The sequence below is a fragment of the Fulmarus glacialis genome, unplaced genomic scaffold (genome assembly GCF_000690835.1).
Source record: "Fulmarus glacialis isolate BGI_N327 unplaced genomic scaffold, ASM69083v1 scaffold14706, whole genome shotgun sequence".
In the NCBI taxonomy this organism is placed as follows: Eukaryota; Metazoa; Chordata; class Aves; order Procellariiformes; family Procellariidae; genus Fulmarus; species Fulmarus glacialis.
In genome coordinates, this window is record NW_009219214.1 from 24,798 (window position 1) to 36,572 (window position 11,775).

General features: G+C 55.8%; 1 protein-coding gene across 1 annotated transcript in view; it reads left to right on the forward strand.

Annotated features, from left to right (window-relative positions):
- The window catches only part of LOC104078600 (serine/threonine-protein kinase 10-like), a gene marked incomplete at its 5' end in the record, with an annotated part of 36,604 nt that overhangs the window by 11,641 nt on the left and 13,188 nt on the right, over positions 1–11,775 (forward strand). The window contains 4 exon segments of the mRNA XM_009580291.1: positions 6,858–6,906; positions 9,236–9,385; positions 10,551–10,623; positions 11,353–11,547. Coding sequence (XP_009578586.1) covers positions 6,858–6,906; positions 9,236–9,385; positions 10,551–10,623; positions 11,353–11,547 — 467 coding nt within the window.

Consider the following 11,775-nt stretch of genomic DNA (forward strand, 5'->3'; position numbering starts at 1 on the left):
GCCCCGCAGTGGCGGGCATCGTGGGGGATGCCGACACGATGCCTGGGGGCATCGAGGTCTTGTATGTGGGAGTCCCTGTTAACCGTTCTGCACCATCCTCCCCACCCACCCTTCATGTCGCGTGGCTCGTCTCTCTCTGCAGCACCAGGAGAGCCCAGAGGCAGCCAGGGCCTCCGACTCACTCTGGCTCTTTCTCTTTTCTCTTTGTTGCTTTTTGGCTGAATGCGAAGGATTTTTGCCCCCCGCCCCGCTGCGCTGCCTCTGAATCACGGGAGTGGTTGCTGTTTGCTGCATTTCTTCCGCTTTTCCTGTAAGCGGGTGGGCGATGCCAGGAAAGCCCTGCTCTCCCGCTGCGGTACCCACACAGGCACATCTGCCCCTGGCTCCTTCCTCCTGGGTCTGCACGTGGGGGGACAGTCCAGGGACCCGCCGCCCTCCTCCCGCTGCGGTCTCCCTGTAATGGCACCTCTGCATGGAGAAGGACCGAAACCTCTGATGGTGAGCGTGGCAGCGGCCAGCTGTGGCACACCCCGCTCCTTCTCCATGCCCTGCTTGAACTCGGAGAACACAGAGGTGGAAGTGACTGCTGCTAATGGCAGGATCCCCCCCCGGGCCCACTCCGCCTCCTCCTGGAGAGAGGAGAGGTGGAAGGGGTGCGATGGCTGGCAAGGAGGCAACCTGGAGAGCATTTCCCTTCACCAGCTCGGGCTATAAATGGAGCACAGTTGACTTTACCATATTTGCTTTTCTTATCGCCCCAGTCCCTCTGTGCCAATACAAGGCAGGAGAGCTGGTGGCTGTGCTGGAGGGTGCTTTCTGCTGTGGGTGGCGAGGACGCCTCTAAGTTGCCCCACAAACGTGGCAGAGCCACGAGGCTGCGCGTGGGCGATGGAGGCTGCCGCGGCAGCAGGATGCTGCGGGTTACCTTCTCCCCGGCGGCGGGCAGCTGCTTAAACAAACAAAATGAAACCCTCTGCTGCAGATTAGGAGAGGAAATTGCTGAAGTACTTCAGTTTTGAAGCAGTTTCTGGGCCAGGCAGGGTGGATCTGGGGGCAGACGGATCCTGGGGACACGGGCAACCTCCCGTGCCCGCTGGCGCCGATGCTCAGGGCTCGGTGGGAAGGGAGGTGGCCGGGTGGTTACAGCTTAGCATGGCGTGCACCCACGTAGTAATGGCCTGGGTGCTCTGGAACACCACTATAACTCCAAAGCAATTGGGCTATTCAACATGCAACTGCAAAAGCAGCAAAGTCAGAGGAAAAGCCTGCAGGCGCCTGCCACCTCCAGTGACTTGGGAGCGCCTGGGCTGCCAGCCAAGGGCTCCTCCATCCTGAGGGGACCTGGTGGCCTCCCTGCGCAGCCTCCTGCGCTCGTGGGAAATGCCTGGCTGCCCAGGGCAGCCACTGCCGAGGTGAGCTGCCCCCAACTTTCCCAGCTGATGGCTTTTTTTGTTTTCCCCCCCTTCTCCCTTTCTGACTGGAAGAGGCATTTCTCCAGCGCTGCTGCAGAGGGAACAGTTCATGGGCCTCTGCCCTCTGACATGCCAATCAGATGAGTCATGAGACATGCCAATCAGAGGGTGTGTCCTCTCCTCTTAATTGGGCTTCAATTGCAGTTCAGGGACATCAGCTGTTCCGCGCTTGGCGACTGTGCAGTGTTTGGTAAAAATACCTTTCAAGATAAGCTTTTCTTTTATTCCCTTTTTTTTTTTTTTTAAAATGTTGTTGGAAGTTCTAGGAGTTCAAACACACCCAAGAGGGAGGACCAGTCCTGCCGAGGGTGGGGAGCGAGGAGGCTCTCCGTCCTACCTGGGAGGACTTCAGTACCTGGGCAGGAGATGCTGCTCCTGGTTTGTCAGACCCAGAAACTGCACTGGGCTCTAACGCATCCTAGGTTTGTTTTCTGGGCTGGTGTCCCTCCAGCCCTCGCCTGGTGTAAGGTGCTGGAGGGATTCTCCTGGTGCAGCGTCCGATCTGCTGTCTTGAGCTGCAAAGTCATATAATGCTTTTTCATAACGTGTAGTCCCCCCTCACTCGGGTACAACTTGAAGACCTGTGTCTTTAAGAGCACTTAATGTAAGCCATAGCTGTTTCATACATATGTACATACATTTGTCCTCCTGGGCAACCCCAGGCTCACTGGACCCTGCTCCCTCTCCTCCCAGGCAGTCACTTATTCCTTGAACAGCCCAGAAAATGGCCCCAGCCCCTCTGCGTGCCCCGCTCCCACTCGGGCTACAAAATGCTTCCAGGTCCTGCTGTGCCTAGAGGCAGGATTAAGGTGAGCCACGGGAAAAATCAAGGCCACCAGCAAAGCCCTTTAACTTGTGTTGGACTTTTGCTTTCAAATTTAAGTTTAAATTTAATTTTGCCTGTGCAAAAGGTTCTTGAAAGGGAAAGATTATGTGGCTTCTGCATGCAGACCTCTTCATTCAAGCTGTTTCACTGAAGATATAGGAGAAAAGGGCCCATTTTATTTGGAAATAGCAGCACTCAGACTGTGGTATGAAGGTTTGAGAGGTAGCAAGAGCAGGTTCCTTTCTCTGTCTGTAAACCAGCTGCCCAAATCTGTTCCTGTGCGTGCAGCTCGTGCGTCCCTGTTGAGCTGCGAACGAGCTTGGCAAAGTCGTGGTGCCGAAGCTGAGGCTGCGGGGCTCTGGCTGTGCTGGAAGGCAGCCGTCAGTCGGTCGTGTTGCTCAGATAGCTCGGTGATGGGAGCTAGCGGTGAATTTTGCATGTGCCTGCGAGGTGTAGTTGCAACTGCCTATGGACTGCAAACTAAAATGCCGATAGCGCGCAACCCCCAGGATTTACAATGGCTTTGAGGTGGCAGCAGGAGGGAGAGCTCCTGTTGCTGCTGCGTGTCCCACCCCGGGAGCCCAGCGCAGCAGAGGGGCCGGGCAGCCTTCGGCGAGGAAGTCCCTGGATTTCTTGTGCGGAGGAAATGTTATAAACAGGATGTTTGCTCCAGCCCCGTTGCAGGCTGATCGCTGCAGACCCGCAGCGGGTGCTCAGACCTCCCTCGCCCAGACCCCGGGCAGGGGGAGGAGGAGGTGTGGGTGCTCCCCCCGACTCTAATTAGTGTGAAGGAGCCGCTTTCAGGATGTTGGCATCGAGGCAGAGACCCCCACGGGTCTCGTGTCTCTGGTTCATGAGACTGCAGGAGCTTTTTTGGGACCGGGTGTGGGAAACCTCTGTTTTGCAGTGCTGCTGCGGCTCCGCAGCGAGCCCCGTGCTGGGTCCCAGCTCTTGCAGGTCGCAGGGGGATTGCTGGGGCCGGCCGTGCGCAGCGCAGGCAGCAAGCCGGTGCCGTATATTAAAGCACATGGAAACAGTCCTAAGCAAAAATTTAAACTCTTTGCAGCCCTTGGGTAAATCACCAGCCTCCTGGCTGCACAGATGCACAGGCTCTTGTCAACAGTTCTCTTCTAAGATCTCCCAACTTGTTCCTCATTGTGGCCAGAGCAGCAGGCTGCCCGCCCTGGGGTGTCAGCGACCGCCTGACTGTCCCCCTCCCCACTGTGGGTCTGGGGGGGGTGCCTGCACAGCCTCTGCTCTCCATGAGCTTCCTGCATCCCCCAGCTCGCAGACGGAGACTGCCATGTGCTGCTGCCACCGGGCCTGCCTTCCTACCTGTTTTAACAGTAAAACGTTTTTCAGGCTGGCCCTGCTCCTGGAAGGAAGTCTGTGTGGTATGGGATTGCCAGCTGCATTTATTTAAATCAGGTTCTCTGGGCTGAAACGAGCCCATTAGGTTTTTGGATGTTCAGACTATCTGGCCACACCCGTAATTATTCTTTGGCATCTCTGCCCTTGTTGAAAATGCATATTTTCAAGTTTTCCATATTTCCCATATTCCCAGTGCCTGGCTTGCAGCCTGCTGTGCCTGCATAAACATACACGGTCATGCTGGTTCAGATGGACTGATTTCCCTAATTTTCTCATTGCTAGACTGCAAACCCGAATGAAACTTTGTGAGATGAAATGCATCCCACACGGATCCAGAGTAGGGTGCGTTGTGCTTGGCCCTTCCCCACTTAAAAGCTCAGTGTGTGTGACCAGAGCACATTTCGGCTGTGCCAGCCGTGCCCCTGGTAGGAAACCTCAGCACAGCATCTGCCCTGGGGGGGACCGCGTTGGGATCCCGGGGGCTCTGCTGACCGGGATGACTGTGGCTGTCACGCAGCCGGCTGCCCTCTGTGTGTGTCCCCCCTCAAAATTAAGATTATGTTTCTCAATCTGGAGGCTCTGTAGGAGGAGCTATGTGACATGCCAGGGGACTTCATTTAGTTGGGACACCCAAAGAGGCAGAAGCTGTGGAGCTGCTTGCTGACCATTAGCAATGAAAGCACCCAGGTCACCTGGATGGCAAAGGCCACGTTAGTGGCTGATTGGGGCTGGGTTGTTTGAAGTTTTGGGACTGTTTAGATTCAAGAGCTGAGCCTGGTAGCACAGACAAGCTTCTCACCAGGCCTTCTCTACTGATTGAATGTAAGGGCGGCTGTTGCTTGAACCCGGAGACCCCCCCTGCTCTTTGGGCAGGTGAGTTCCTGAGGCACCTGAACCTGCAGGAGCAGGAAGGGTTGCTCACATGAGACAAACAAAACCCTGGGCTGTGATTCAGTGATGAGACAGGATCAACTGTAGAGGCAGGTTTTCTGCCAGCCAGAGCAGCGCAAAGATGCAATACTCGGACTTACGTGGGATGAGGTCTGCGCTGTCGTTCTGCAGCTGCTGCAGATCGTGGGTCAGATAATGCAGCCAGCAGTTGCTCGGTCTTGGCGAGGTTGGATGGTCTGGCAGAGGGCAGGTCCCACGGGCGGGATCGTGGTACCATTGTGCGGAGGTGGCGTCACCAGGCTGGCGGTGCCAGCAGAGCCCCGCGCATCCCCTCAGCCTCCCAGAGCGAGGGAAAGCACTTGCCCTCTCATTTGGCAGGTTGGCGTTGGTGTGGGGCTTGTTTGGGGTTTGTTTCTGGCATTTGGGGCTCTGAGGAGCCCAGGAAGGGCTGACGTTCACTGGTGGTGTTAGTCTGCTCTGATGAACGCGATGAGGAACACTATAAAAATAATTGGTTGAAATGAGCTTCCTAGGGCCTGGGGTGATGATGGAGCACAGGAGTCCAGCGAGGATCTCTGTGCCTGGGGAGACCGTGGCAGGAGGCAGTTCTTGCCTTTCTGTTTGCTGGTGAAGCTGCTGATGCTCTGGTTCAGGGTAGAAAGTTGAGCAAGAAAAAGTGTGTGACACGGCCCCTCCGTGGGAAGGCTCTGCTGGCCTCCTCCCTGCCAGGCTCCTGCTCAGCTCCGGCTCAGCTCCGAGTCAGCGCAGATTTGTTCTCCTGGTTTGTGAATGGTTCAAATGTCTTCCCAATTGCTTCTCTCCGTCTGCCAGCTTCAAATGCTTCCCCAGCCCCGGCCTCTGGTTATTCTTCTCCGCTTCCTCCGACGGTGCCTGTGTCAAGCTGCCCAACCTGCCTGGGTTTCTTTTCTCAGGACTCTTGGACCTGGGCCAATTCTCGCAGAGCTATTCAAGGTTTGCTGCATCCCAGCACCTGATCCTGCTCCCCCTTCTCCTACAAGACAAAGTTGTTTTGTCTTCCACTGCGGTCTAGGTTGATAATAGCGTTTCCCTTGTCCACGTGTAGGAACTGCAGGACAAAAGGGTGGGATGTGGCTTGCCTGGAGCTGCAGGATTAGAGCATGGGAAAGAGGGAGCTTGAACCTTCTCCCCTCGGCTCCTGGTCCAGTGCTTAGAGCTGTGTTGAATAACATGACCTCTGCTTGAAGGGCTTAGAGAGTCGTGCTGGTAAACACTGCCTTCGGTTTGTTCAGTTGTTGTCCTCAAAATAAACTCTGGCATTTCACCTCCCCGATATGTTGCCCTGTGTCACCTCGACGAGGAGAAGAGGAGCTTGTTGGGGAGGTGAAGCATCTCTTGTCCCTCGTAACCCCTGGCTGCTTGAAATTTTAATCTGTTTATCTGAGCAGCCTCGCCTGTCCCGAAGGGGAGCGGGGAGCTGGGGCGGGCACCGAGCCCCCCCCCGGGAACGGCTCTGGCTGCGTGTGTGCAGAGGTGAGGGGGAAGAGGACCTGTACCCCTGAGGGTGCTGCCCACCCTGTGGGGGGACAGCAGGGGCCCGGCAGGCGGGCGTGGGGGACTGGCAGGACTCTGCGCACGTCCCTGGGAGAGAAACAGCAGCAATCTGTATGATTGTGAACATACTCGACCTCTTTATTGACATGTTATCCCCTCAAATTGCTCAAAATCAAGAGAGCAATGAACTACTGGGCAATGGGGGAGGAAAAACAAAAAGTAAAAAAAAAAAAAAAAAAAAAAAAAAAAAGAAAAATTAAACAGCCCCAGCAGTCCTCCCCATCTCTCATTTCCCAAAGAAAATCCTGCCTGATTTCTCCCGGCCACGTCAGCTCGTAGCTATGACAGCTATCTCACCCTGTTGGCAAGGCCGCTCTCTGGAGCAGCCCTCGCTCCAAAATGCAATGGGAAAATATGTAAACAGGGAGGAAGCCGGAGCTGAAGCTGGCTGCTCGGGGTGGGCGTCCAGCTACGGGGCCAGGCACGGCTGCTGGGGGTGTCCATGGGCCCGGCGATGGGGACGGGCCCTCCGAGACGGCTGCTGCAGGCGGCGTGCAGGATCCCTGAGGCTTGGGTGACCCTTCCTGCTGGGGATGCCTGGGGGATGTGTCCTGGGGAGCACCGAAGCCTCTGCATCCCCATGTGGGACAAAGGGGCAGCTTTGCCATGCGGGGAAGCAAAACCCAACGCTTTTGTCTCTTCTCTACCCGGTGGGCTTTGCTCAGTGAGACACTGATTTTAATTCCTCTCTCTTTGTTTCCCAGATCATGATCGAGTTCTGCCCGGGTGGAGCGGTGGATGCCACCATGCTGGGTGAGTGCAGCATGCGGTGCCAGGCTCTTCTCCGTGCTCGGGGCGATGCCCGCAAGGCATTTCCAGCCTTCTGGCACGCTTTCAGGGGCAACCTTCGGACAGACGGCAGACATGGGTGCCCCAGCCTCTCCAGCTACCGTTTCTCTCCCATGAGTTTGCCTATTTTCATACCTGGAGCAGAAGGTGTGGCGGCCCCAGGGCATTTCTTGAGCTGCTTTGATGTCCTTTTATGATTTAAATGCTGCTGGGATCAGCAGATCACAAGCCATGGGGAGAAGGGAGAGTCTGGCTGGAGGGAAGAGGTGGCTTTAAATATTTATCTGCTGGAGGCACCGGCAGCTTGGGATCCTGTTCCCACAGCTTCCCGGGAAGGGCAGCGGGGCTGAGATGTTTAATCTGGGCCCCTGTCATGATGAATCTCCCAGGATCTCTTTGCTGACTTCTCCGTATGGTATCGGTCATCTGGTGAAGCAGCATGAGCGTCCGAATAAACTGCAGTTTGCAGTAATTCCAGGAATCTTCCCATTTTTAACTCCTCCCGTGGCTGGTGCCACGGCCCCTCTGTACCAGGGCTGTACAGACCCCGGGGCGGGGGTGACATCCCCTCTGCGAGGCGAACACAGTGCTCTGATGTCCTCTTCCCTGGAGCCCCTGGGACAGAGCCGTGTCTCCATGGGGCTTACTCCCTTTCAGCTCTGATATTTCCAAAGGCCTCGCTTTCTTTTTATTTCCGGGAAAAGTATGGACCCAAACTTGTCATCTTTGATTCAGCCCTTAAACTTGTGCCTCCATTAGGGATCTTCTTTAAGGCGGGTCCAAATCACTGCAAGTAAACGTACCTTTGCTGAAGAGCTGGAGGAAACGATGGCTTACCCTGGAAAACCTCAACAGGGGTGCCCTGTCTCTTGGGACACTAACCCCCCTCCCGAGCATTCATGGGGCCGTGTCCGTGGCAGTCACTCTCTGGAGGACGTGGGAGCTGGAGTGGGAAGGGGGTGCTTAGAAAATCATGAGCAAGTGGCCTGGCTGTAGTGCCGTTGCCCCCCGAAGGAGGGGCAGGAGGAGCTGGGGGTCGGAGCTCAGGAGTGCTCCTGGCATTAGTAAATTCAGAGTTGCTGGTTGCTGCCTGTGCCACCTCCCCATCCCCATCAGCAACTGGCATTTACCTTTGAAATCTTTTGTACGAAACCTGTGGCTTGCTGCACCTCGCTTTTGCCAGATGCTCCAGGGAGAGTGAAAAATCATCACCTTCCCCCAGAGCAAGGGGGCTCTTGGTGAGGAAGAGGAGGAGGAACAACAGAGTGGCTGACCCACCATCCCTGAGCCTGTGGTTAAGATCCTCGCTCTGAAGCAGCATCTGTCCCAGTTGCTGGGGTCCATCCGTCGGCCCCATCCTGGCCGTGCAGTTTGGGCAGTTGGAGTTGTCTAAAGCTTGGTCTGGTCTCCACATGCTCTACTGCGCTGGAGGGGGGGATCTGCACTGCGCGGGGTTTGCAGAGGGAAAGGGGGAAGCTCAGATGATGCTAACCGTCTGGAGGTTTGATGGTTTGCAGAGCCATTGCCTTAGAAAGTGGTCTCGGATAGTGAAGGTGGCTGAGCAGAGCTCAGCAGGGAGGTTGCGCCAGTGGTCGCGCATCCCCGCAAGCTTCAGAAATAGGGGCAGACAGCAGGGTATGAGCTGGTGTGCTGGTACCTGGTGCTACCTGAAAAACTAGCTCAGAGCAGTGGGTAGGGATAACGCTGGTGAGTATTTTATTGCTTGTTGCTTTGGGAGGTGGCGTGTCCCTCCTGATGTACGGGAGGGTACGCCGCATCTCCGCGGCAGGGGTAGCTCCCTGGGGGATGAGAGCATGGGCTGCATACGGAGCTGCCGAGTGATCACGCCTGTGTTGGCCCCTGCTGCTGCCTGCAGCCGAGTTCAGCTCCCTCCTCTCTGCAGCATCGACCCCACGCCAGGCGAGACCCAGCTTGCCTGCAGGGACCCGTTTCCCAAATCGGCAGGGAACATACAGCTCAGACCCCCCTCGCAGGCATGCCTGGCTCCCCCTCCTCGTCCCCCTCATCTGCTATTCCTGGACCAGTCGGCTCAGCCGTCCGTCCCCAGGAGGGAGCTATAATCCAGCAGCTCCAAGCAGGTGGGCATTGCACTGCGAGTGCTGGCTGAGGGAATAAATTACCTTAACAAGCTGATTTGCATTGGTCTCCCGCCGCTTTGACACATGGACAGTGGTTTTTAACTGCTCCGCTGGGTAGCCCGTGCCTTTCTGCGGCTCAGGGCGAGCATCAGTCGAATCCCCGTCCTGTTTAACGACTCTCTCCCTCCCTGCAGAGCTGGACCGGGGTCTGACCGAACCCCAGATCCAAGTGATTTGCCGCCAGATGTTGGAAGCCCTCCATTACCTCCACAGCAAAAAGATCATCCACCGTGACCTGAAGGCGGGCAACGTGCTCCTCACCCAGGACGGGGACATCAAGCTCGGTGAGCTGCCTGGGACGGGAGCACAGCGGGTGCTCGCTCGGCTGAGCTCCTTGGGAGAGCGGCCGTGGGCGATGGTGATTTCACACTACGCTAACAGGCACAGCCATGCTCAGGCCCTTGATGGACTTCCCTTTCGTGAATTTGATTAATCTCTCTTTGAACTTGATTTTTATGCTTTTTGGCCTGCTGAGCATCCTGTGCAGGGTGCCAGTTGGCAGGGCTGGGAGCTGGAAGAATTCGTCTTATCGCCAGAGCAGGTCTGGTGGTGACAGGGTGAGTTTTGCCAAAGGGTTGCTTTGCCAACTCGCTGTGGGCTTGGGTTAAATTGGCGTCCGCCTACCTGCTGGAGGATGAGAAGGTAGCTTTGTCTGTAGGGTCTGGTCAGGAAGGTGCAGATCTCTTTCTGGACCCTGATGAGCGGTGCCAGCATTGGGGCGTTCTTGGGATGTGTCTTGGGATGATGGAGACCAGCTAGCTGGGAAGATGGAAACCTTCTGGTGACTGTGGGCTCTGCTCTGACTTAAGAAATGCTCTGCTGGCTTGGGCCAAGGGTGACTGACAGTCAGGGACACCCTGAGCCTGGGGTGCAGATGGATAACAGCTCCTCCGGAGCTCATCAGGGCCATCTCGGAGAGCAAACTGACCTGGAGTGGGCTCAGTACCCTTTGCAGGGTACCAATTTGGGTTGGGTTGGGCTGGGTGGGCTCCCTATAGAAGGGACAAAATCAGGGAAGGGCGTCATGCAGTGGCTGCTGTGCATGGGGCTGAAGGGAAGAGAAAGAAGGCAACAGCACTTTGGTTTTTCCGGTGTAAAACGAGACTTTTTGCTATGAAAGAAGAGTCCTGAAAGTAATCTGCCACAGAGCTGCTTTTGTTTGTTTGTGGAAAAGATCTTGACTTTCCTCTAGATGTGTAGAGTTTGGGTTACAGTAGGGGTGGCTTGTTATGCCCCTGTCTTATAGTACATGGGAGGGGAAGGCCCCTGGTTGTTGTGTACCCAAAAGCAAATTTAATTTCTGATGCTCAGTTTAGAGGAAACAGCACGTTGTATCATGTTCTTGTCTTGAATGTGTGTTTGTTTTTAAATCTGCATTTCAGCCAAGTGTGCTAATTCAGAGGGGTTGCTCAGTTTTCCTACGGCATCTAACATTACTGCTCTTTGCAGCTGACTTTGGGGTGTCTGCCAAAAACATGAAAACCTTGCAGAAGCGAGACTCCTTCATTGGGACCCCTTACTGGTGAGTGACCCACTTGCTAAGAAATCCCATGTTCATGAGGAGCTTCGCTCTTCTGAAAATCAGGCTTGCTCAGAAGTGGGGAGCTGGTGGCCTTTGGGACGTGTTGGACCATAGTGCCTTACCGAGCATGGGTGGGAGGATTTTAACACAGAGTCTTGCCCAGTATGCACACGTGCAAGGGTTTCCCTTGCCTGAAGGGAGCTGTGAGCAGCCTCGGTGGTGCGGGAGCATTGCCCGGTGTCACGGTGCCCCGAGCCAGCGGAGGGGCCACCATGCTCCAGGCTTGGAGAAGTGAGGGACACACATGTGCTCGCGTGTGTGCGCTCGCCGCTCCCCCCACCCCGGGGGGTGGAGTGGGCTTTGAAGCAGCTCCAAGCACATGGAAGAACTCCTCGCTCCAGAAATGCAATCTCTAAATCACCCGACTTGCTGAAGGAACGGAATCGGCAAGGATTAATTTATTGTCTGAAGCAACATCCGCGCCAGATGTCAATGGCCTGGGGGTTTCCACGGGCTGCCTGGGCTGTCTCGGTTGGCCTACAGAAGAAGGAGGGGGTTGGACCCCTTAGAAAAGATGCTGCTTGTTCCGAAACCCAGAGCTGGGAGGAAAGGCTGTTTTTTGTGCAATGTTGTGGATTAGTTAATGCATTTAATCGCTGCTGCAAGGCTCACATGCGTGGCAGTGGTGTCATCCCTCCCCATCCCTGCTCCTTGCTCTGCCCCTTGCAGGATGGCCCCAGAGGTGGTGATGTGCGAGACCATGAAGGACACTCCATACGACTACAAGGCGGACATCTGGTCCCTGGGAATCACGCTGATCGAAATGGCCCAGATCGAGCCGCCCCATCACGAGCGCAACCCCATGAGAGTCCTGTTGAAGATTGCCAAGTCCGACCCCCCCACGCTCAGCTGCCCTTCCAAATGGTGAGGCCTTTTGAGCAGCAGAGTACGCGTCTCCCAACTTACGCAATATTTCAAGAGAGAAGAAATTGTCTTTTATAGCAGTATAGTTTAATTTGAGACCCTAATGTAGGATTCTAGCTGTATTCTAGGTCCAGCTGTGTGCTCGGGGTCCCGAGAGCGCTGCTGGCTGAAGGCAGGCTGCTCAGCGCTGCCTGCGCTGTGGCCGTGCTGCCGGTGTGCAGGCAGCAC